Source organism: Dipodomys merriami, unplaced genomic scaffold (genome assembly GCF_024711535.1).
Source record: "Dipodomys merriami isolate MVZ:Mamm:240054 unplaced genomic scaffold, mDipMer1.0.p SCAF_961, whole genome shotgun sequence".
Classification (NCBI taxonomy): Eukaryota; Metazoa; Chordata; class Mammalia; order Rodentia; family Heteromyidae; genus Dipodomys; species Dipodomys merriami.
Genome location: NW_027206581.1, coordinates 215978 through 240977, shown reverse-complemented (window position 1 = coordinate 240977; position 25000 = coordinate 215978). Strand labels below are relative to the sequence as shown.

Below are 25000 nucleotides of genomic sequence, written 5' to 3'. Positions count from 1 at the left end.
TTTTCATTTAGGAAGAGTTGATTGGTCTAGAATTCATCTAGAATTGCTTCCAAAACTCAGGGATTTTCTCTTAAAGGGGAAAGTGGTTGGTATTGACTATTGAGGCAAATTGAATCTATCAATTTCTCCAGTACTACAACCGTTTTTATTCCTGTTCATCGATTGGCCTAGAATCCATCCAGAATTGGTTCTTTCTTTATTGGACTACCAGATTAGCCGTGCCCAAAGCAAATACCGTTTACTGTATTTTGTAAGAATTAGTATGCTTTCTGTACTAAGAAACAGCTATAGTGATTGGCAGTCCGTGATCCTAGTGACTCGAGAGGTAGATGTGGGAAAGATCATGATCAGCAGGCTAGTGAAAAGAAAAAGCCAGAAGTGGCACTGTGGTTCAGCTGGTAGAGCGCCAGCCTTGAGCTGAAGAGCTGAGGGACAGCGCCCAGGCCCTGAGTTCAAGCACTATGACTGACAAAAAAAAAGAAAAAAGAAAAGAAAGAAAGAAAAAAGAATAGTGAGATTCCATCTTAATAATGAAAGCAAAAAAGGGCTGGTGGCATGGTTCAAGTGGTAGAGTGCCTGCCCTGACTTTAAACTTGAGTACTGCCAAAAAAAAGAAAGAAAGAAGAAAGGAAGGAAAGAAGGAAGGAAGGAAGGAAGGAAGGAAGGAAGGAAGGAAGGAAGGAAGGAAGGAAGATAGGCTAGAGAGAACATCACAGACAGGCAGGAGTCTGTATAGAATCTCTTAACATTTTCTTTGTGGATAATCACATTTCTTGCGAGAAATGACCGTTTCGTTTGTCTTTCTTTCCAGTTCTTACATTTTACTTGCATTTCTTGTTCCTGGGCATCTTTCATGCAGGGTTGGGTGGAAATGTGCACAGTTGACGTCCTGAACTTAATTGTTAGATTTCAAAGGGAAATGCCTTGAATATTTTATCCATAAATAGGACGCGTGCTGTGTTTTCTTTGTTGATAGCGTTGATCAGATTAAAGAGCGTTCCCACGTGGTCCTGTTTCTCTGGGATAATTTAAATTAAATCATGCAATGGTTTTCCTGCATTGATTGAAAACGGTCACGTGGCTTCTACCGCTGTATGTATGGCGTGAACTTCATCAATCAAACCCTTACATTAGATTATATATGTCTTCCTGATTTTAAAAAAAAACAAAACCCATCCAGGTCATGGTGTTCTCGAGTTTGTGGCTTGGTGTTTTATGTAGGTTTTCGTGTCTACGTTAACTAATGAACCCGGCCTAAGACTTTCCATTTGCTCACCAGACCTGGACAGGTTGCACGGTGTGAGTTGGGCGCGTTCCTTTCTTGTTCTCTGGAAGGCATTAGGAAGGGTTATTTATTTCTTTAGGCTTTGATAAAAGTCGTTTTCAAAAGGTCTGGGACAATGGCTGGGGTCTGTGGTTTGATTTTTAACTTAACCCCCCCCCCCCCCCCCGTGGGTTTGTGTTCTTTGAATTTCCAACTTGTTTTTGGTTCCAGATTGTTAACTGATACTTGCTGAGAAAACTGTCTAGTGTGTGCATGTGTGTGTGTGTGTGTGTGTGTGCACGCACGTGTGTGTGTGTGCATGGTGTATATATATAACTACATATATAACTATATATAAAATATATAAAAATCGGGGCTGGGAAGGTGGCCCAGTGGTAGAGCGCTTGCCTTGCATGCCTGAGGCCCTGGGTTTGATTCCTCAGCACCACATAAGCAAAAAGAAAAAAGCTGGAAGTGGCGCTGTGGCTCAAGTGGTAGAGCGCTAGCCTTGAGCTGAAGAGCTGAGGGACAGTGCCCAGACCCAGAGTTCAAGCCCCAAGACCGGACCCCCCCCCAAGAAATATATATATATAAATGTAGTGTATGTATATGTTAACACATATATTTATGTATCTATGTATCTATACATATATGTATACACATAAATATACCTACATACACACACATATATACATATAGATATATACATCTTTCTAGCTATGTAGCTCTATCTATCTAGAGGTAGATAGATAAATAGGTAGACAAGCAGGCAGGCAGGCAGGGAGGCAGGGAGGCAGACAGACAGTTTATCGATCCTGGGGCTTGAACTTGGGGCCTGGACGCTGTCCCTGAGCTACTTTTTTTTTTTTTTTTTGCAGAAGGCTGGTGCTCTACTACTTGAGCCACACCTCTGCTTCCGTCTTTTTGTTGGTTAATTGATGATAAGAGTCTCACGGACTTTCCTGCCCAGGCTGGCTTTGAACCTCGATCCTCAGATCTCAGCCTCCTGAGTAGCTGGGATGACAGGCGGGAGCCACCGGCGCCCGGGTATTTCTTTTCTCTTCGAAGTATGCAGGTGTCTGATCCCTTAGTTCACTCATTTGTTCTTTTCCCCTTTAAGTCAACAAGTATTCAGGTACCAGGGACCGTCCAAGGAACCCGCATGTGTCCATGAGCAAAATGACAAAACGCCCTGGAGAATCTTCTTATGAGTTCCTCATTCTGAGTTCCATAGGCTCATACTTTTAATGGATTCCATGACTGTGGGATCGGGGAAGGCATTTTTCCTCTTCCTCTTGGCTATTACCCCTCATTCCCTAGCGTTGTTAGAGGATGTAGACGCGTTTGGTTCTGATATTTGTGGGGGTACCTTGGAGATCTGCATTATGACCTGGAACGTGGCTATTATTAGTTGTTATTTGGGGGCCTGTGTGCTGGAAGAGAAGGATCTGAGGGTTCTTTTCAGCTTGGTCATTCCACAACTCCACATGAAAACATCCAACAACCCCACTTACTTGGGCATGTGGTTCCAGGGTGCAAACGCAGGGGGTCTCATCCATGTAGAGGCTGATCCAAGGTTCAGCTGGAGCGGGGCGGGCAGGTGTGGGGCAGGGGCTGTTCCCCGGTCAGCCACGAGGCTGAGAACCCAAGATGCATGGCCATCTCTGGGCCTGGGCGCCGTCCCTCAGCTCTTCAGCTCAAGGCGGGCGCTCGACCGCTTGAGCCACAGTGCCACTTCTGGTTTTCTGCTGGTTCCTGGGAGATCAGAGTCTCACAGACTTTCCTGCCCAGGCTGGCCTTGAACCTTGATCCTCAGATCTCAGCCTCCTGGGTGTCTGGGGTGATCACCGTTAGGCCGTGGTCCCCGTGCGCCAGGCTGGCCTTTGGCCCCTGAGCTGGGGTTGGTGCCAGCCACCCCACCGGTGCCCGAAGGGTCCGGGCCAAGGCCGGGCAGGGCTGGACGGCCCTGCAGAACGCTGAGCTTGAGTGATCCTGTCACATCTCAGGGAGAGCGGGTTCCAAGTCGGTCTCGATTAGCGTCCGCCCCGTCTCCTGGGCCGCCCCAGGGAGCTGCCTGTCAGATCTGCCAGCTCCCATTATCCAGGGCACACAGGACCCAGAGCAGACGGGGTGGGGGAGGGGGAGGAGCTGGAAGTCCTGCAGGGTGTCTGCCCTCTTATGCCTTTCATTTGCCCAGAGATGTTCTTCTTCTCCTTCCCTCCCTGACTCTCATTATTTCTTCTTTCTCTCCCTCCCCTCTCTCCCCTCTCCTCCTCCCTCCTTCCTTCCTTCCTTCCTTCCTTCCTTCCTTCCTTCCTTCCTTCCTTCCTTCCTCCCTCCCTCCCCTCCCTCCCTCCCTTCCTTCCTTCCTTCCTTCCTTCCTTCCCTCCTTCCTTCCTTCCCTCCTTCCTTCCTTCCTTCCTCCCTCCCTCCCTCCCTCCCTCCCTCCTTCCCTCCCTTCCTTCCTTCCTCTTCTTCCTTCCTTCCTTCCTTCCTCTCCTTCCCTCCCTCCCTCCTTCCCTCCCTCCCTCCCTCCCTCCCTTCCTTCCTTCCTTCCTTCCTTCCTCCCTCCCTCCCCCTCCTTCCCTTCTTCCTCTCTTCTCCTTCCTCCCTCTCTCCCTCCCTCCCTGTCCTGGCCACAGAGCTGGGGTTCTGCACTTGCTTTCTATCTCAACCCCTCCCCCTCCACAAGAGGCCAGATGTGGATGGCAGGTGGAGCACTGGGGGAGGAGTCCTCTTGATCATGGGAGAAGCCAGGGAGGAGGCTCCTGTAACCGGCCTGGGTGCTTGTCGGTGGCTCCTGCCTGTCATCCCAGCTGCTCAGGAGGCTGAGATCTGAGGGTCTCGGTTCAAAAGCCAGCCTGGGCCGGAAAGTCCATGAGACTCTGATCTCCAGTGAACCACCAGAAAACCGGAAGTGGCGCTGTGGCTCACGTGGGTAGAGCACCAGCCTTGAGCTGAAGAGCTGAGGGACAGCGCCCAGGCCCTGAGTTCAAGCCCTAGGACTGGCAAATAATAATAATAATAATAATAATAATAATAATAATAATAATAATAATAATAATAGGAAGGAAGAGCAGGGCGAGGATCACATCATGTCCGCTCCCAGGTGTCTGGTTGAAGTGAAGCCCGAGCCGTCTGGCGGTTCAAGACTTCATAATGTTGCTGTGTTCCGTGGCAGAGGTTTGGCAAGTTGTGGAATTATGATGGAAAAAAAAAAAAGATGGAGATCGGGAGCGGTGTGGAGAGCGGGGCCCGGAAGGCGCCCAGAGCCTCCGTGGCTCAGAGCCTTGACACCTGCTCGCGCACCTGCGCACACACTTCCCACGCACACCTCAAACTGCCGCCACGGGACGGCACCAGCTGGCTGAGAAATGAGGTCCCGGGGACGGCTGGCTCTGGGTCCCTGCAAGGCCCACGAGAAGCTCCCATCTGAGTCAGCTGCGAAGGGGGCTGGAGAGGTCGGTCCTTCATCCTTTCCACGCTAAACCCGCCTCCCGAGCCACCGCCGCCGCCAATGGGGTCCTAAGACTGGGACCCCAACAACCTGTTACTGTGAGAGCATCATGGGTACAAGGACTATATGAAGAATATAGATTCGATTAGATGTATCATACATACAGTGATATAAACAAATATAATTACCTATAACATAATATACAGTATATTATAATATAAAAATATAGTTATAGCTGGGAAGGTGGCTCAGTGGTAGAGCGCTTGCCTTGCATGCATGAGGCCCTGGGTTCGATTCCTCAGCACCACATAAACAAAAAGAAAAAAGCCAGAAGTGGCGCTGTGGCTCAAGTGGTAGAGCGCTAGCCTTGAGCTGAAGAGCTGAGGGACAGCGCCCAGGACCAGAGTTCAGGCCCCACGACCAGACCCCCCCCCCAAAAATATATAGTTATAGTTTATATTATATATTCTATGTAATTACAGAATATATAATCCATCACATCATATAAATTATATATTATCTGTTGTATCTATTATAAATTTAAAAGTATATATCATATTAAATACATGATAAATATATATATAATATGATATAAATATATTTTATATACCTCATTTATACATATTTATTATATATTTATAATGTATAACATATAATTTATAATTTGTTTTGTTTTGATTTTGTTGGTCCTGGGGCTCGAACTCAGGGCCTGGGCGCTGTCCCTCAGCTCTTTAGCTCAAGGCGAGCGCTCTACCCCTTGAGCCACAGCGCCGTTTCCAGCTTTTTCTGCTTATGTGATGCTGAGGAATCGAACCCAGGGCCTCATGCATGCAAAGCAAGCACTCTACCACTGAGCCACCTGCCCAGCCCTATAATTTATAATTTATTATATGCTTATAATATATAACATATATATGTTACATGCATTATATATTATATGAATCATATAGTTATAAGGTAATTAATATAATTATATACATATCACACATTACATATCATAATTATACACTATAGCATAAGAATTGTGTAATTGATATAATTAACTAATGATATAATTAATGGTATAATTGTATATCAATATACTATACTATATATATAATATACATTCCTCATAACTTTCCAGAGGACAGGAGTTCACAGATAAGGAAACCGAGGCAGGAGTGAGTGACATAATCAAGCCACAGAGTCCAACCCCGCCCCCGCTGCCTGCGCTTGAGGGCTTTACCTGGCAGGGCCACACAGGAAAGCCAGCTCCCTCGGGTTCTGGCTGGGGGAGATTTCCCAGGAAGCGTGTGGTGCGGGCTGGCGTGGTTGCGGGACAGTCCTAAGAAGGAAGGAAGGAAGGAAAGAAAGAAGGAAGGAAAGAGGGAGGGAGGGAGGAAGGAAGGAAGGAAAGAAGGAAGGAAGGAAGGAAAGAAGGAAGGAAGGAAGGGAGAGAGGGAAGGAAGGAGGGAGGGAAGGAAGGGAGGGAAGGAAAGAAGGGAAGAAGGAAGGAAGGAAGGAAAGAAGGGAGGGAGGGAGGGAGGGAGGGAAGAAGGAGGGAGGGATAAGGGAAGGGAGGGAGGAGGGAAGGGAGGAAGGAAGGAGGAAAGAAAGGAAAGGAAGGAGGGAAGGAAGGGAGGGATGGAAGGGAAAGAGAGAAGGAAAGGAGGGAGGAAGGAAGGGAGGGAAGGAGGAAGGAAGGAAGGAAGGAAGGAACGAAGGAAGGAAGGAAGGAAGGAAGGGAGGAAGGGAGGCAAAAATACCCTGGCAAAACCTTGTGGTTCTACAAGAGGACCAGACAGCCCTCTTGGTGGGCCAGGAGTGCGGCGGGGTAGATGGGAGTTCAGAGCTGAAAACAGATCAGGGCAAGCAGTCATGGGGAGAAGGGGTCTGAGAGACCCAGATGCCCATAGCATACGCGTGGATGCGTATTTCACATGGAAAATAAACAGAACAACACTCCTACTGGTTCAGCGAAGGGACCTGCGGTAATCAAAGTCATCATCCGTCTGAGAAAAGGAAGAACAAAAGGCAGGAAATGCCCTGGTGGCCTATGGGAGTGTGGCGTTGGCACGTGGGCCGGGCGGGAAGCATTCAGGGGTGCTCTGATTTCCTGTGAACCCCAACTTCCTCCCCAACCCAGCCACTGCACCAGTGTGATATTTGCTGGCGTAAAACGAGGGCCTGCCGCCACGCACCGCCCTGCTGCACAAACACCGGGAACGGGGCTCCGTGCGTGCTTGCTGCAGGCCGGACACCACCCGGCTGCCCTGTCCTGGAACTGGGGACATGAGCCTCAGGGTGTGTGGACGGACGTTAAAACCAACCTTGTTCACAGCCAGAGACGATCACCAGCCAGAACACACCTGTGGAGCAGCAGCCCTGTGTACAGCTACTTAACAGGACATGTTACACGTGCGTGTGTGTGTGTGTGTGTGTGTGTGTGTGTATGTGTGTGTGTGTGTGTGTGTGTGTGTGTGTGTGTTTTAAAGAATGGGACACGGGCTGGGTGCTGGCAGCTCCCACCTGTCATCCCGGCTACTCAGGAGGCTGAGATCTGAGGATCGCAGTTCAAAGCCAGCCTGGGCAGGAAAGTCCGTGAGACTCCCATCTCCCATGAACCACCAGAAAAACGGAAGTGGCGCTGTGGCTCAAGTGGTAGAGCGCCAGCCTTGAGCTGAAGAGCTGAGGGACAGCGCCCAGGCCCCGAGTTCAAGCCCCACAAATGACCCCATCCATCAATCAATAAGCGGAAATAAGTCAAGTGCATTCTGGGTATTAGAACTGAAGCTGTAGAGAGTGACTGATGCTAACGACATGCAGATTTATGCGTTGTGGCGAGCAAATTCACTAACGCCTATTTCTGATCTCGCTTGTCCTCTCGTCTCTCCCACCAGGATGAAGACAAACTGACCTGGAAAGACCGGTTCCCTGGCTACTTGATGAACTTTGCGTCCATCCTGTTCATGGTAACTCCCTGCCCAGGGGCCGTGGGCGTGGGGCTTTGTTCTGTGTTACTCTGCCTATTTGGGGAGGGTAACAGCGTATAACATGCAGGAAGATCTGGGTCAGGGTGAAGGCCCGTGATCCTACACACCGGATGCTAGTAGACCAGGGAGAGGTGGTGAGAGAGGACCTTCCCTACTGCCAGGCCTAGAACTCAAGAGAGGGAGGAGGTGGGCGCCGGCGGCTCCCGCCAGTCATCCCAGCTCCTCAGGAGGCTGAGATCTGAGGATCACGGTTCAAAGCCAGCCCGAGCAGGAAAGTCCCCGTGAGACTCTTTATCTCCCATGAACTGCCAGAAAACCGGAAGTGGTGCTGTGGCTCAAGTGGTAGAGCACCCACCTTGAGCTGAAGAGCTGAGGGACAGCGCCCAGGCCCTGGGGCCTTTGAATCTGGTTTGTTTTTGCGTTTACTGGTTGTGAATGGGGGCTGGGCTTCATGAGCTTTTTGGCTCCAGCTGGCCTCAAACCGTGATTCTCCCAATGTCAGCCTCCTGAGTAGCTAGGATTACAGGTGTGTGCCCAGCTTTCTAAGCCTGGTTCTTTAGTCATTGCTATATTTATCTCTGTGTTTGGGAGAACTTATTTATGGTTTTTTGGCACCGGTCCGGGGGTTTGAATTTAGGGCCTGGGCGCTGCCCCTGAGCTTTTCTTCCATTCAAGGCTGGTGCTCTACCCCTTGAACCTCAGCTCCACTTGCAGTTTTTGGTGATTAATTGGGGATAAGACTCTCAGACTTGCCTGCCCAGGGCTGGCTTTGAACCGTGACCCTCAGATCTCAGCCTCCTGAGTAGCTAGGATGACAGGTGTGAGCTACCAGTGCCCGGCTTTAGAATGTGTGTGTGTGTGTGTGTGTGTGTGTGTATAACACTCAGCTGTGTTAGTGAAAGTTAGTGACCAACAAGAGAGCCAAACTAAAGGCATTAACTTACCCATCTGTATGAGATTTCTTGAGGATGATCAGTTTCCCAAGAGCTGGTAATTACCTCAGAGCGCTTCAGACAGGATCGGGTTTGCCATGAAAAGGATTTGGTTGTGGCGGTGGTGGTTTTTGTCGGTATCCTGGGGTTGCTCAGCTTATTTGCTTGGCGAGGTACATTACCGCATGTGCCACGCCTCCAGTGTAGCTTTTTGCCGACCAATTGGCGCTCCGTAATGGCTCAAGGACAGACCAGGCGCTCCAGGTGGGCCCAGTGACGGGACACCGTGGGTGCTCAATAATGGCGCGCTCGGTCACGGCCTCTCCCGTCTTCCCTGCCAGATCGCCCTGACGTTCTCCATCGTCTTCGGGGTCATCGTGTACCGCATCACCATGGCGGCCGCTCTGTCCCTCAACAAGGCCACGCGCTCCAACGTGCGGGGTCACGGTGACCGCCACGGCCGTCATCATCAACCTCGTGGTCATCCTCATCCTGGACGAGATCTACGGCGCCGTGGCCAAGTGGCTCACCAAAATCGGTACGGAATCGGCACCCCGTCCCCCCCTCCCCTGCCTCCCCCCACCCCTAGTTCTTCCTGGCGGGGTTGGGTGGCGAAGACGCAAATAGAAAAGAAGCACCGGGAACAGGATGTGTGGCGTGCAGCGTGTTGGAGCCGAAAAAGTGAGGAATTAGTATGTCCGTGCACTCTGCTGGTCCCAAGCCTCAGCCCTCAGCCCTCTGGTCTCTGGTTGTCTTAGACGACAGGGATCTCACACTTATCAGCCACTACTTCTATTCATTTGGGGGTTGTTTACGGTCCGTCACGGGGCTTGAACTCAGGGCCTGGGCACTGCCCCTGATCTCCTCCCCCCTCCCTCCTCAAGGCAGGCGCTCTACCCCTTGAGCCACAGCACCACTTCCGGTTTTCTGGTGGTTGGTTCCTTAGAGATCGGAGTCTCGTGGACTTTCCTGCCCGGGCTGGCTTCAAACCTCCATCCTCAGGTCTCAGCCTCCCGGATGGCAGGGGTGAGCCACCCGCCGGTGGGTCTCTTATTTTGTAGCTCAGCTCGTGAGACAGAGTTACCGCTTCCTGGGGGGGGGGGGGGCGGGAGGAGTAATAAACCATAACATTTGCTTCCTCCTTTTCCCGGCCCAGCCACCCCCATCAAGAGCCTCTTGATACTTGAGCCCCGAAGGTCTTATCTAGCCTAGAAAATTCTCACATTCCCCCCAGTGACTGTGCAGACTTCAAAGGGGGAAAAAAAAATCAGACTTTGTCCAGTGAGAAACAATGCCCGGGGGGGGCCCCCAATTTCAGACACAAGCGTCATTTGAGCGCCCTGACATCTGTGTCCATGAGATGGGGCGGAGGGAGGGGGTGGGAGAGGAGGGCCAGTCGGAGATCTTCTCCCTTGCTGTGATTCTGGATGGACCCCCAGTGGACCCCCCTTTATTTTCTCAAGTCTGAGATGACCCCCCCCACCCGCCCCATTTCTGGCTCTGGGGAGAGAGGTGTTGAGTTCATGATGATGGCGGTGTCCACGCGCTGACCAGTTAGAAACTGGACTGTCCAAAGACGGGGTGAGAGAAATTCCCTCAGCCTTCCGCTGGGAACCAGGGGTTCGGGGTGGCCTCCATCCTGGGGTTCCCAGAGTGACCCCTCGCTTTGGACTTCTACACCCAACCAGGCAGATTCTCCCTCCAGAGCCACAGTTCTGGATTTTTTTCCCCCTGGGCATTTACACATGAGACACATATATATGTGTCTCCCTTCCTGGCTTTATGGGTGGGGGGGGGGGGGTGGATCGGCAAGGACTGTGATCCCACGGATTGGGTCGTAGGCTTTATGGGATCCTTGGTGCCGTTAGAGATTTTCTGAGGGCCCAGTGAGGGCAGGGGGAGGGGGAACACGGTGGGAATTCAGCAGGGAGGGGAAATCACAGCTCTCTGGATGGGGGAAGACACGGGGGAGGAGGGCTGGGTGACACTTGGTGGAGAGACAGACAGGACCAGGCCTTGGAGGAAGTACTCGGCGGGTGTGGTCACTCTGCGTTGTCTGGTGTCTCCTCTGTCTCTCCGTCATACACAGACTGGCCCGGATCCAGATGCCCTGTCTGGCCCCCCAGCACTGGTGGGCCATGGGCAGCTTCCAGACGCTTCCGTCGGGAGCAGCAATCATCCCTCAGGGGGCTGAGATCTGAGGATCGAGGTTCAAAGCCAGCCTGGGCAGGAAAGTCCATGAGACTCTGATCTCCAAGGAACCACCAGGAAACCGGAAGTGGCGCTGTGTGGCTCAAGGGGTAGAGCGCCAGCCTGGAGCACAAAAGTTCAGGGACAGCGCCCAGGCCTTGAGTTCAAGCCTTAGGACTGGCACACTCACACACACACACACACACACACACACACACACACACACACACACTGGAATGTGTGTGGATCGGTGTGGCCATATTGCCAGCAATCAGTTCCCCACCACGTTGGCCAGCCAGGTACAAGAACAACTCTGTCTCTCGTAGTTTATTTTCCTTTATTGGTGCCAGGGATTAAACGCAGGGCCTGGATGCCGTCCCTGAGCCTTTTCACTCAAAGCTGGTAGCTGGCGCTCTACCACGTGAGCCACAGCTCCACTTCTGGCTTTTGTTTTTTGCTGTTTTCCTGGAGATCGGAGTCTCTCTGATCTCCCGGTCGGTCTTTCTGCCCAGGCTGGCAGAAGTTACCCCAGGAGGCTCCCCCTCCCCCCTTCCTTGTACCCATGACCAACACAGCTGCAGGCAAGAGGCCTGGTTTTCGGGGGGGGGGAGGAGGGGGTGTCCCACAAGCTCCCCGGGGGACACAAAACTCTGGATCACGTCACCGCCTAATGGCATGCGATGTCTGTCAGGCTCTGGGGTGGGGGTGGGGGGCTTTGCCTTGGCCATTCTCACGCTGGGTTAATACCCGTTTGGCTTCCTGCCCCAGATCTCCTAAGAGCCCAGGAAGCCATTGCCTCCCTGTTGCTCCCAGCAGGTGCAAACAGCTGGTGCCAATAAAAATAAAAACCCCTCGAGAAGTTGGCCAAGTTGTTTCCTGCAGGGATTGGGGGGGCGGGGGGAGGCGGTGTTCATGGACGCCCCGTTTCCTAATAGCATACCTCGGTGGGCCTCGGGCATCGGAACTATGTTTGAAGTCCGTCTCTGTTCCAAAAACGGTGTCCATTTTCCCGAGAGAGCGAGATGGACGGCCCACATCTGTCAGCCGGGCTGCTAAGTGAGCGTGGTTTTGGGGTTCAAAGCCTGCTGAGCTTCTGGAGACAGCACCGGTGAAGCAGGGAGGGTAGGGGAAACTAGGGGTGTCTCAGGAAGCAGATGGGGCTTTGGAGAGGGAGCCCCAGGGTAACAATCCCCCCCCCGGGGTGCAGCCACCCAGGGCGGATCCAGGCTGAGAGTAAACGAGGGCCATCTTCCGTCCCAGGGATCTGTCCATCCCTCAAGGTGCTGGTTATACAAAGCGATCTCACGTGCGTGAGGAGCAAGCAAGCGAGAGCTGGGCAGGGCAGTGTGACCCCCCGACACCCACACACGTGGGAGGGGGTTCAGCTACGGAGGGAGGCTACAACACCAGACAATCAGCTGACCGGCTCAAGGCTCGCTTCCTTTGTGCGAGGAAAATCGGTCTTTCCTAAGGAAGTGGTGGGCCGGAAAGTGACTGCGTTGGGCCTTGGCTCTCCTGGATTATTCTGCTAAGGAAAAGAGGAATGGGGTGTGCACACACACACGCACACACACACACACACACACACGCACACACACATGCATGCATGCGTGCACACAAACGCACATACACGCGCACACACACATGTACGCACACACATGCACACACATGCACATACACATGCACACGTGTGCGCACACACATGCACACACACAGAGGTACGGTTTTAGGATAAAAGGGAGGGTTTTTGAAGTGTGAGGTTTTGTCTTAAGCTGTTTTTTTTTTTTTTTCCAAGATGGAATTAAGACACCCCTCAGATTGTTCTGGAAATGGCAGAGGGGGTGGTATGGTTCGTGTACTGTTCATCTTATTTCAAAGTGTTTTAATGGTCACACTGTGTAAATACATCTCACCTTGTTCAAACTAGCCAATCACAAGCAGGTCAAGAACCTGAGCTCAGCCAATCAGGGCAGAGGGGCAGGGCCCAAGGTGTTAGGTATAAATAGGGGAGTGGCCCGCCCTGTGTGCTTGCTGGCTGGAGTTCTGGCCGATAGCGGTACCGATCTTTGCAGAAGTAAATTTTTTTTTTTTTTTGTCAGTCGTGGGGCTTGAACTCTGGGCCTGGGCGCTGTCCCTCAGCTCTTCAGCTCAAGGCGAGCGCTCTACCACTTGAGCCACAGCGCCACTTCTGGTTTTCTGGTGATTTATTGGAGATAGGAGTCTCACGGTCTCTCCTGCCCGGGCTGGCTTTGAACCGCCATCCTCAGATCTCAGCCTCCTGAGTAGCTAGGATGACAGGCGTGAACCACCAGCACCTGGCTGCAGAAGTAAATTTGCCTTGTTGGGTCAACAGCTCTTTATTTTTGTGTGACTCCAGTGGTTCTTGGAATTCTTATAACAGCTCGGTTCTTTTAAGATCCTTCCTTTGTTCTCTGGAACAAAATGCTCCCCGAGCACTATCTCAACAAACCAGTGATTCTGGATTAGGGCCTGGGCGCTGTCCCTGAGCTGCTTTTGCTTTACCACTTTGAGCCACGGATCCACGTTGACTTATGATGCTTGATTGGAGAAAAGAGTCTCACGGACTTTCCCGCCCAGCCTGGCTTCGAACCATGATCCTCAGATCCCAGCCTCCTGGGCGGCTAGGATGAACAGGCATGAGCCACTGGCCCGGCCAGGGATGCTTGTCACGGGGGTTCCCAGAGTATCTCAGGACCTCCACCAGGAAGGGTTGGGGTACTCACAGCTAGTGACAGAGGTCACGCATGTGCCCACTGTCCAACCACCCAGCTGATTGGCTTTCCTGGGGGAGGGTGACCCTTCCCCGGGGCATGGGCATTGGACCCCAGGCCCACACAGTCCCTCCCACCCCATTCATTCCCACCCTCCCCCTCCCCCTAACGGGACTGGCTGGTTGGACTGGCAGAAAACACTGCTGTGGGTTAAAAGTTTGCTAGTCCCCAGAGAGAAGCAGAGAGAGAGAGAGAGAGAGAGAGAGAGAGAGAGAGAGAGAGAGAGAGAGAGAGAGAGAGAGAGAGAGAACTCTTGGCCTCAGACCTTCTAGGTGTTATAAGGGGAATTTGATCGGTGGGAGGGAGAGAAGGAGCATCATTCCATGGGAGGCCGAGTTGTGGGGTGGGGGGGTTGATTACAAAGCTGGTGACTGAGGGAATACTCATGTACTCCCTGTCCCGCCCCCCCCAAAAAAATCAGAGCCCCGAATGCAACTAGTAACAAAGCTTATAAAGGCAAAACCTACACGATCGGTACAAGGGAAGGAATCCTAGCGCAAGTGTTTACAGAAGCAAAGCAAGTGGCCCCCGTCACCCAATATGATGCCAAGATGGTAGTGAGGACAAGATGGAGCCACTTAGACCCAGGGTCCATATTCCCCTGCTTCTGTCCCTGTCCCAGCCAGGCCTGCCCCAGCGGAAATACATTTAGGCAGCTCCCCACCTTGTCTGGTCAGCCAGCCGGGCCGTAAAAGGCTTTTTCCAGACCCGTACCCCGAGGCTGGCTACGCTGCTTTGTGTGATTAGAAAAGGGCGCTGAGGATTCTCACAGACTTTCCTGCCTGGGCTGGCTTTGAACCGCGATCCTCAGATCTCAGCCTCCTGAGTAGCTAGGATGACGGGCGTGAGCCCCCGGAACCCAGCTATAAGCATTGTTTTTCATGACAGAGTGCAACCAAAGTTTAATGCTCAAAAGAAGAAGGGGTGCAGTTGGCCGATGCCGGTGGCTCACACCTACCGTCCTAGCTACTCAGGAGGCTGAGCTCTGAGGACCCAGGCACAAAGCCACTCCGGGGAGACTGTAATCTCCAATTAACCACCAAAAAGCCAGAGACTGGAGGTGTGGCTCACATGGTAGAGCGCCAGTCTTGAGCAAAAAAAAAGCCCCAAGAAGCTCAGGGACAACCCCAGGACCAGAACAAAAATATAGATTTTTTTTTTAAAGAAAATAAAAGAAGAAATGTCACGTGGCCAGCCTTTGGTTCTGAAGGGATTCGGGGAGGTGAGCCCTTCGGGGTCTCCGGTCACCCCTCTGAGGCTCAGTCTGGGAGGTGGATGGCTGGCAGGGGTCAGGGGCGGTGGGGCGTGGCCGCCAGCCAGTCAAACTCTTTCCATCGCCGCTCTCCTTCCATAGTGCTGGCGATGGAGTCAAAGGATATGTGTTGGAAGTTCGGCACAACCACAGAACGCTGGATGGTGGCTTCACAGGGACCAAAATTCGAACTCCAGGGGTTGCGATCTTGTGTGTGTGTGTGTGTGGGGAGGATCTTGACACACAGATGGCCGTGGGTGACCCACGGGCATTGGCCCAATCCCATGCCATCTCTTCCATATTTCCAGCCACAGTGACAGACGGACAAAGGTCCCGGGGGGGGGGGACCTGACTCTGTTTTTCTTTCTAATTCTATTTTACTTAAAAAAAATTATCTTGTCGTTCGTCTCCGGTGTGGTCTCTTCCCTCCTTCTCCCCCATCTCTCCCCACCCCATCCCTCCTCTCGAGTTGTGTCACCCGTGGACATGGAATTTCAGGTCTGTGTTCACCTACCCTTCCTCTCTCCCTTTCTCTCCCCCAACTCCCCATGAACTCACCCCTCCGACGCATAGCCCAGCTTCCAAAAGAGATCCAAAGGTCTCTCCCCCCCCCCACATCCCTCAGTACCCCCAAAGCTCCATTCCTCCCCCACCTCCTCCCCCTCCCCCAAACCTTCCCTCTCCCAAAGGGCCCAGCCAAAGGCACCAGAGGACACACGGACAGTTCTTCCCGGCGGTCGGAGGACGCGGCGTTTTGATTGAGCGGCCCATCCGGCGGGCGGCGGTAGATTGTTTATTGGAAATGCTCATTATTTATGGTGGCGCGCGGCCCTAAAAGCTCAGGCCCCGGCTGCTTTCAGAAACAGAGCTAATAAATAACGGCCGGCCGTGTGATTTATCAGAGTGGAGGAAGCGGGCTGTGTGGGGCGGGGGCATCCAATTCACTTCCAGACGCCGCTGCGAAGAAGTTCTAAGAGCAGCGCTTTAGAGAACCGGGGAGGTGGAGGGGGGAGGCGTAGGGCGCGTTTCTGGAGGGAGCAGAAGATGAGGACGGGTAGTTCTAAGGGGGTCACAGACAGGAAGCCCAGCACCTCACCCTAACCCCTCACGGGGGTCTTTCCAGATAAGCTCCCCCCCCCAAGTTTTCAGGCCCTGGGACCTGATCATTTATTTTGTACCTGACATTTGTTTTAATTTTCTTACCCGGGTTGGGGGCGGATATTTTAAAGGGATGAGTTATGGTTAAGTTACTTTTGAATGTTATGCCTTTGGCATGCTGAGCAGGGGCGCAAATAATTCTTCTTTTCCTCCTCCTCCTCCTCCTCCTCCTCCTCCTCCTCCTCCTCTTCCTCCTCCTCCTCCTCCTTCTCTTCCTCCTCCTCTTCCTCCTCCTCTTCCTCCCTCCTCTTCCTCCTCCTCTTCCTCCTCCTCTTCCTCCTCTTCCTCCTCCTCTTCCTCCTCCTCCTCCTCCTCTTCCTCCTCCTCCTCCTCCTCTTCTTCCTCCTCCTCCTCCTCCTCCTCTTCCTCCTCCTCCTCCTCTTCTTCCTCCTCCTCCTCCCCCTCCTCCTCCACTTCCTCCTCCTCCTCCTCCTCTTCCTCCTCTTCCTCCTCCTCCTCCTCCTCTTCCTCCTCCTCCTCCTCCTCCTCTTCCCTCCTCCTCCTCCTCTTCCTCCTCCTCCTCTTCCTCCTCCTCCTCCTCCTCCTCTTCCTCCTCCTCCTCCTCCTCCTCCTCCTCTGCCTTCTTCTTCCTTTTTCAAAGTATTGCATCGAACAGGTTTTCTTTCCATCTTTCCCTTCCTCCTTCCCTCCCTCTTTTCCTTCTTACTTTCTCCCCTCCTCTTCCCCCTCCATCCTCTCTGTCTCTGTCTCTTTCTCTCTCTCTGCATCTACTGCGTGTATAACCTAGGTAACACAGGGCCCCACGTACAGACCCTCTGTCTGTGCCCGGTTAGCTCATCACCCAAGGGTGAATGCAGAATTCTTCCACTCGATCTTGACTGAGGATTAATGGAGAAGGAAATATGGTTTGGTTTTTCATGTTTTTTAAGTTTGTTTTTAGTGTAAAGGTGATGTCCGGAGTGGCTTCCGCCACATAGGTTAGCAATGAGTAGTAAATAGGGTTTTGCTGTAGAAGTTTGTGAAACTTTTCCCTGGGTATCTCTGCCTTGTCTCTCGTTTGGCTCAGTGGCCATATCTTCCTCTTGGCCCACGCACCCTCCTCCTCCCACTGCTCCCCAACTACACTGGTTCAAATCTCTCTTGGGTCTTAGACTTACACTCAGCATCCATCCTCTTCCTTTCCCCCAGGAGAGCTGAGCCCATCCCAAGGACCTGAAATATGACAGGAGCTGGCAACAGGTGGCTCCCGCCTGTCATCCTCGATTCTCAGGAGACTGAGATCCGAGGATCACGGTTCAAAACCAGCCCAGGCAGGAAAGTCCGTGAGACTCTGATCTCCAAGGAACCACCAGAAAACCGGAAGTGGTGCTGTGGCTCAAGTGGTAGAGTGCCAGCCTTGAACTGAAGAGCTGAGGGACAGCGCCCAGGCCCTGAGTTCAAGACCCACCACCACCAACAATAACTAAAACAACGATAAAAGAAATATGACAGGAATTTTTACCGTAGGAGCAGGACTTTTTCCTTCTTCCCAGTGTGATTTCATTCATTTATTAGTCACTTATTTTATAGGTGATTTTATTCACATATTCACCCACTCACTTGGTCATTTGTGCACTTACCAGGTCTCATTTACCCACTTAGACATTCATTTCTTCTCTTTGGGATTACATTGAAAGACAAAGAGGCTCTTAGAGAAACACACTGAAGTCGGTAGATTCAAGGAAGAACTCACCTAGTGGTCACTCCTTAGAAAGCCAAAGTCAAAGCCCAGCACCGGTCAGAAGTCAGGGACTCGAAAAGGGTGAGGTGGGGTTGGGGGGAGAGGGGTGGACGGATGGAGGGGAGAGAAGAGGGAGGAAATGCAGTCCAGAACCCAGTGTCCATCCCACAAGAAAACCGAGAAGAGAGTGGGGAGGGGCGGACAAGAAGGGGGGGGGCGTGGATCCAGAAGTATCGCGTTCATCAACTCCTTCTTTCGGTACAACCACTGACAGACAATAATGACTTTTACTATTATTATTTTTTAATGGTTCCAACCCCCCAGATGTCACGGGGAGACAGGCCTGGGGAAGAATCTCACCAGGGCTTTGTTTCTCCTTGTGTAGAGGTTCCCAAGACCGAGCAGACGTTCGAAGAGCGTCTGATCCTCAAAGCCTTCCTGCTGAAGTTTGTTAATGCCTACTCTCCCATCTTCTATGTGGCTTTCTTCAAGGGCAGGTACGGCGGAGCCAAAGCACCCGGCATTTAAGACCCCGATGGGGTGGGGCTGGTAGCTTCAGCTCTAAAATACACAGCACAGGGACTCAACAACCTCCCCGACCCCGACCCCGGGCCCTCAAGGGAATGTTAGAAGAATCGATGAGGCCGGTGGGAAGTTGAGGTCCAGAAGCCAGCGGCTCTGAGGCCTCGTATCACAACGAGTCGATGCTGATGTCCGAGATTCAAGGTGTCATCTCCACAGCCGGCATTTCACGCAGCCACCAGCTGGGGGTTCTGTGACTCAGAAGAGCCCCAGATCCCTTCCTCTTCCGGTCTTAGGGTCTCTCTGCTTGTCAGTCCTTCATTCTTGGGGCAAGGGGGCGGGGATAAGTCAAAACGTGGGCTGTGAACCAGAGAAAGGAGCCACGCAGCCACTACTGGGCGTGGGGCTCCTGTCTGTCATCCCGGCTTCTCCGTAGATAGGAGGATCGTGGTCCGAATGTCCTCTGACCCCAGTCAAAAAGCACAAGGCTGGTTCAGAAAACTCACTAAAGTGACAGGGCTGGGGATATGGGTAAAAACAACAACAACAGCAATAATAATAATAATAAAGCCAGATGCTGGTGGCTCACGCCTGTCATTCTAGCTACTCAGGAGGCTGAGATCTGAGGATTACGGTTCAAAGCCAGCCTGGGCAGGAAAGTCCTTGAGACTCTGATCTCCCATGAACCACCAGAAAACCAGAAGTGGCGCTGTGGCTCAAAGTGGTAGAGCGCCATCCTTGAGCTGAAGAGCTGAGGGACAGCGCCCAGGCCCCGAGTTCAAGCCCCGGGACTGACAAAAATAATAATAATAACAACAACAAAAGAAATAATAATAAGGAGGAATGTGTATACCCCATCCCCACAGACCCACAGCAAACCCTGGGTGTTCAGATCACCGCGACCTGAAAATCGGGGGTGGCGGGGTGTGACCTTTGCTCCCTGGGTAATGGACAGCCAGCCCTCAGCCCCGCCCAGCACCCCCCCTCCCTCCCCCAGCTCCATCTTCCTCTCGTGGTGTGATTTCAGGTTTGTGGGCAGGCCGGGAAGCTACGTCTACGTGTTCGACGGATACCGGATGGAGGAGGTCAGTAGGGCTCCCTGGTGTTCGGTGTCTGGCCGGGAGGTTTATGGGGTGCACAACCAACCCCCTCAGTCCAGCCCCACCCCCAAGCCCCCATCACAGGAATGCCCGGGTGCAGGGACCCCACCCCCCCACCCCCACCCCGTGGCCTCCCCGCCACCGTGGCCTCCCCGTGGCCTCCCCGGCCTCACCCACCAGGCCTCCTCTCCGGGCCTCACCGCCCATCCCTCCCCCCCACCCCACAGTGTGCTCCGGGCGGCTGCCTCATGGAACTCTGCATCCAGCTCAGCATCATCATGTTGGGGAAACAGCTGATCCAGAACAACATCTTCGAGATCGGGGTCCCGTAAGTAATCACCCCCCCCCCGCCCCCAGAGCTGGGTCCCTGAGATTGGCGTCTCCTTCACAGCAAACTCTCTGGTTCTCTCTTAGATCGACAGCCTATATGGAATGAACTCTCTCTCTCTCTCTTTGAGATCGGTGCTCTGGATATAATGAATTCTCTCTCTGTTCTCTCTCTGTCAGATGGGTGTCTCCAACAAACTCTCTCAGATTCATATGCCATGAACTTCTCTCTCTCTTTCTCTCTCTCTCTTTGAGGTTGGCATTCTGTATGTAAAAATCTCACTTCCTCCCTCTCTGTGAGATTGGCATCTTGGGTGTAACAAACCCTTCTGTCTCTGTCGCTCTCTGTCTTGGAGATTGGCATCTGTCTGTAATGAATGCCTCTCTCTCCCACTCTGTCTGTCTGTCTGTGTCTCTCTCTGAGATTGTCATCTCCTCCATAGCAAACTCGCCTTCTTAGATTCACATCCTATATGGAATGAACTTTTCTCTCTATTTCTGTCTCGTTGCTTCTGTCTTTGAGATGGGCGGACTGTAGGTAACGATCTCTCTCTCTCTCTCAGACTGACATCCTGTATTAGTGAACTTCCCTCTCTCTTTCTCTCTGAGATTGGTAAAATGGGTGTCTCGTATGTAACACACTCTTCTGTCTCTCTCTTTCCGTCTTTCTTTGGTATCGGTATCCCTATATAATAAACTTTTCTCTCTCCCCTCTCTCTCCCTCCCTTGCTCCTTGTCTCTCTGTGTCTCTGTGTCTGTCTGTCTGTCTGTCTATCTATCTGTCTCTGTTACCAGGGTCAGCCTAGAAGGGCTAGACTTTTATCAGGGTTTCCAGGGTCTCTGGGCCTCTTCTCCGTGTGGCGTTGGGCATTTGTCCTCCGTTGACTCTCCTCACGGGCAAAGCTTTGTTTGCCATCGGCTCAGCCATCTGTGGCCACCCTCTCGGGGACCCAGAGCCAATAAAATGGCAGCGTTAGGAGCCCGCCGGCCCAGGCCGCAATGCGCGCCATATTTTTTCGCTGTTGTTGTTCTGGGTCGTGGGACTTGAACTCAGGGCCTGGGCGCCATCTCTGAGCTCTTTCACTCAAGGCTGGCGCCCTACCCCTTGAGCCACAGCGCCACTTCCGGTTTTCTGGTGGCTCACTGGAGATCAGAGTCTCAGGGACTTTCCTGTCCCAGGCTGGCTTTGAACCACGATCCTCAGATCTCAGCCTCCTGAGTCGCTGGGATGACAGGCGGGAGCCACCGGCGCCCGGCTAAAGAAAAGCCTCCTCAATGAGTTCTACTTCAAGGAATTAGACGCCACCTCACAGAACTCCGGTCTCAGACGCTTTGCTGTGTCCCTCTGCGTCTGGGACTCCAAGGCACCCGGAGATCATCAAGTGAAGCCCGTGAGCCAGGCAGATGGCTCTCGCTCTCCAGGAGCACAGACAGGCAGCTGGGGACCCCCATCCCGGCGACACCCAGATGATACCAAGGCCTCATCTGGCTCCTTTTGAAGCTGTGTGGTCAGCTGGGGAGGGCAGCGTCTGTCCCCCAACCCCGCCCTCCCTCTTCACACATGTGGTGAAGTCACCTGCCTCCCCAATGCGTCCCTGCTATGCTCTGCACAGCGTGGCAGACAGATTGTGCCCCACATGCTACGTCTGCTGTGGGGCCCCTCGGGCATCTGGTCGACCACTCAGCCCTCCTCCCCGCACCCAGACTTGCAGGGCGAGGCGGGAGCTGGGCATCTGTGTTGGCACGTCCAGCGTCCGTCCACTGGACCAGCCCCGTGGCCGATGCCCCGGACACATGAGGACCGGCCTTCGAGGGGTGGATGTTTCTCATGTGTGCTTGATGGGGGGCGCTCATGGCACGGCAGTTTGCCAAGCAGGGGACAAGTCGCATTCATCTCTGCCCATGCTTTGTGCTGGGCGCCAGTGGCTCACGCCTGTCATCCCAGTGACTCAGGAGGCTGAGATCTGAGGATCCCGGTTCAAAGCCAGCCTGGGCAGGAAAGCCCGTGAGACTCTGATCTCCAATGAGCTGCTTGAGATGTGGTTCAGGTAGTAGAATACCAGTGGCCAGGCCCTGAGTTCAAGCTACAGGACTGGTGTGCATGCGTGTGCACGTACACACACACACACACACATACACACACACACACATACACGAGTTCCACTTTGAACCTGAGCTTGAAGTCCACAAAATCATGTTATACCACATTCTAATTCTTTGCTATAATTTAATCTCAAGTTTAGCTCCTGGGGCGATTGAAGCAAACAGGGCATAGGGCTTTTTACTAGCCAGAGAGATGGGTTTTTTTGTACAAGGGTAATTTTGGTGTGTGTGTGTGTGTGTGTGTGTGTGTGTGTGTGTGTGTGTGTGTGTGTGTGTGTGTGTGTGCGTGACAGTTGTGAGGCTTGAATTCAGGGCCTGGGGTGCTGTTCCTGAGCTGCTTTTGCTCAAGGCTAGAGTTCTCCCACGTGAACCACAGTTCTACTTCCGGCTTTTTGGTAGTTAATTGGACATAAGAGGTTTCACAGGTTTACCTGCCTCCAAATTACGATCTTCAGATCTCAGCCTCCTACATGGCCGAACTTACAGGCATGAGCCATTGGCGTGCAGTTGTTGAAAAGGGAATTGTTTGAGATAAAGTCCCCTCGTCTTCTGATGTAAAGCAACTGACAGCTGGTCTCGAACTTGTGATCCTCATGTCTCAGCCACTGATGTCCTGGGAATTTTGGTGTGAATTAACCAGCGGCCCCACAAACACCAGATTTCTCCTACAGGTAGAACCCCTGTGGTTAGACCTTGAGATGGACAGGCATGTAAACCTGAGCTTCTGCTGGCAGAATGTCAGTACCTCCCGATTCTTACACACACACACACACACACACACACACACACACACACACACACACACACACACACACACACACACACACCCAACCCCAACCTTCCCCCACCTGGGAGCCAGATCTGTAAGGAACGGCTTCAAAGTAGTGGCCTGGTGTGCGATCTAGTGAGCAGAGGGAAAAGGAAAAGCTCAGAACCTTCCAGACAGTCTCTGAACCCGTCATTTAAAGGGACAGAAAGGAGGGAATCTTGGGCGGGGACAGACGGTGGGAGGGGGAGGGGACATCAAATGGGTTATTTTAATGAGCAGGTACATCAGACAGAATCATCGTTTGAAGCTTTCCGAGCAGGCCATCTGTGGTTTAGATCGTTTGGAAGGTTCCTCTGAAATCCATGTCCGCGGGGACTTTGTGGATTTGTGTTAATAAAGGCTGAGCCATCTCTGAAAGGAAAGCTTTGTGGGTACGATCACGTGATCACGCAAGGGAACTCTTTGTGGATTTCTGTTCCTATCCTCTTTTGTTGTCGTTGTTGTCGGTCGTGGGTCTTGAACTCGGGGCCTGGGCGCTGTCCCTCAGCTCTTCAGCTCAAGGCGGGCGCTCTACCACTTGAGCCACAGCGCCACTTCTGGTTTTTTTGCTGGTTCCTGGGAGATCAGAGTCTCACCCGGCTGAGATCCTGAACCTTTCATGATCATAAGCGAGGACCCACTGGGGTTAGAACCGTTTCCTTTCACCCCTTCTGTCTGCGGGAAGAACTCCTGCTCCTCGGGGAGACATCTCAGTGGCTGATCCCTTTGTTCCCCTTCCAGGAAGCTGAAGAAACTCTTTCGGAAGCTGAAAGACGAGACGGAAGGGGGAGAGATGGACCCCGCCCACTCCAAACAGCCGGAGCAGTGGGACCTGGACTACAGCTTGGAGCCCTACACCGGGCTGACCCCGGAGTACATGGAAATGAGTAAGCGGCCCTGGCCCTTTTCTTTTCCCTTGGGCGGGAGTTCAGACCCGGGGCTGGGCGGGGAGGGACAGGGAGGGACTGGGGAGCTGAGGCTCACTTGTGGGTTTTTGCTTTTAGTACCCGCAGGGAAGTTAAGAGAAGGACAGAGCTGAGTATCTTGGAGCTCACGCCTGTCATCCCCGCTACTCGGGAGGCTGAGATCTGAGGATCACGGTTCAAAGTCAGCCCCGGGTAGAAAAGTCCGTGAGACTCTGATCTCCCGTGAACCACCAGAAAACCAGAAGTGGCGCTGTGGCTCAAAGTGGTAGAGCGCCAGCCTTGAGCTGAAGAGCTGAGGGACAGCGCCCAGGCCCCGAGTTCAAGCCCCAGGACTGGCGCACACGTACACACAAAAGATAGGATGGAAAATGCTGTAGATTGAAAAGCAGGAGAAGCTTCTGGGTCGGGTAGACTGGGAAGGTGGCACCCATTCTGTGAGTGTTGCGTTGGTGGCTCACATCTGTCATCCTAGTGAATCAGGAGGCTGAGATCTGAGGGTCGCGGTCCCAAGCCGGCCTGGATGGGAAAGTCCACAAGACTCTCATCTCCGGGCCGGGCTTAGCCTACCCTTGCATTTCTCCATGCGTTTCCCACCCTGTGGGTTTCTAGCATCTGTGGCTTTCTATCGATGGAGCATGTGTGTGTGTGTGTGTATGTGTATGCTGGTCCTGAGGCTCGAACTTGGGGCCTGGGTGCTGTCCCTGAGCTTTTGTGCTCAAGGCTGGCGCTTTACCACGTGAGCCACAGCGCCGCTTCTGCTTTTCTGGTGGTTCATTTGGAGATCAGCATCTCACGGCCTTTCCTGCCCGGGCTGGCCTTGAATCGCGATCCTCAGATCTCAGCCTCCTGAGTGGCTGGGGTGACAGGCGGGAGCCATGGGTGCCTGCCTGGATGCTTGTCTCTTCTTCCTCCTCTCTGCCCCGTCAGGAGCATCTTCCCCTCGCTCCGGGATCCACGCGCCTTTCCCCCCCCCCCCCCGGCGTGTCAGCCCCCTGCCCTGGCTTTCTGCCGACCTTTCCTCTCCCGCATGCGTCCACCCACCCGAGGGGCCCTGTTGGTAACTGATGCCCAGGGCAGCATCCGGGCTTTCCCCAACCCCACCGCTCCACTAGGGAACCCTCCGGGTGACCTCTGGGGGCAGCTGAGAGGAGGGGGTGTCCAGTGTGATTATCCTCTTCCTCCTCCTCTCTCTTCTCCTCCTCCCTCTCTCCTCTTCCTGTCCTCCTCCTCCTCCTCCCTCTTCCTCCTCTCCTCCTCCTCTTCTCTCCTCCGTCTCTCCTCCTCCGTCTCTCCTCTTCCCTCTCTCCTGCTCTTTTTCCTCTCCTCCTTCTTCTCCTCCTCTTCCTCTTTGCCTCCTCCTCCCTTTCCTCCTCCCCTCTTCTCCTCCTTTCCTTCTCCCTCTCCTCCTTCCTCTCTCCTCCTCCCTCTCTCCCTCCTTCTCTCTCTCCTCCTCCTCCCTCTTTCTTCCTGCTCACCTCCTCTTCCTCCTCTCTTCCTCCTCTTCCTCCTCTCCTCC

At 53.1% G+C, this 25000-nt stretch overlaps 1 protein-coding gene across 1 annotated transcript in view; it reads left to right on the top strand.

Moving 5' to 3' along the window:
- The window catches only part of LOC138821914 (anoctamin-2-like), a 124892-nt gene that overhangs the window by 78922 nt on the left and 20970 nt on the right, over positions 1-25000 (top strand). The window contains 7 exon segments of the mRNA XM_070014362.1: positions 7601-7672; positions 8967-9065; positions 9067-9163; positions 18084-18195; positions 19248-19305; positions 19548-19648; positions 23300-23445. Of these exon segments, the coding sequence (XP_069870463.1) occupies positions 7601-7672; positions 8967-9065; positions 9067-9163; positions 18084-18195; positions 19248-19305; positions 19548-19648; positions 23300-23445 (685 nt within the window).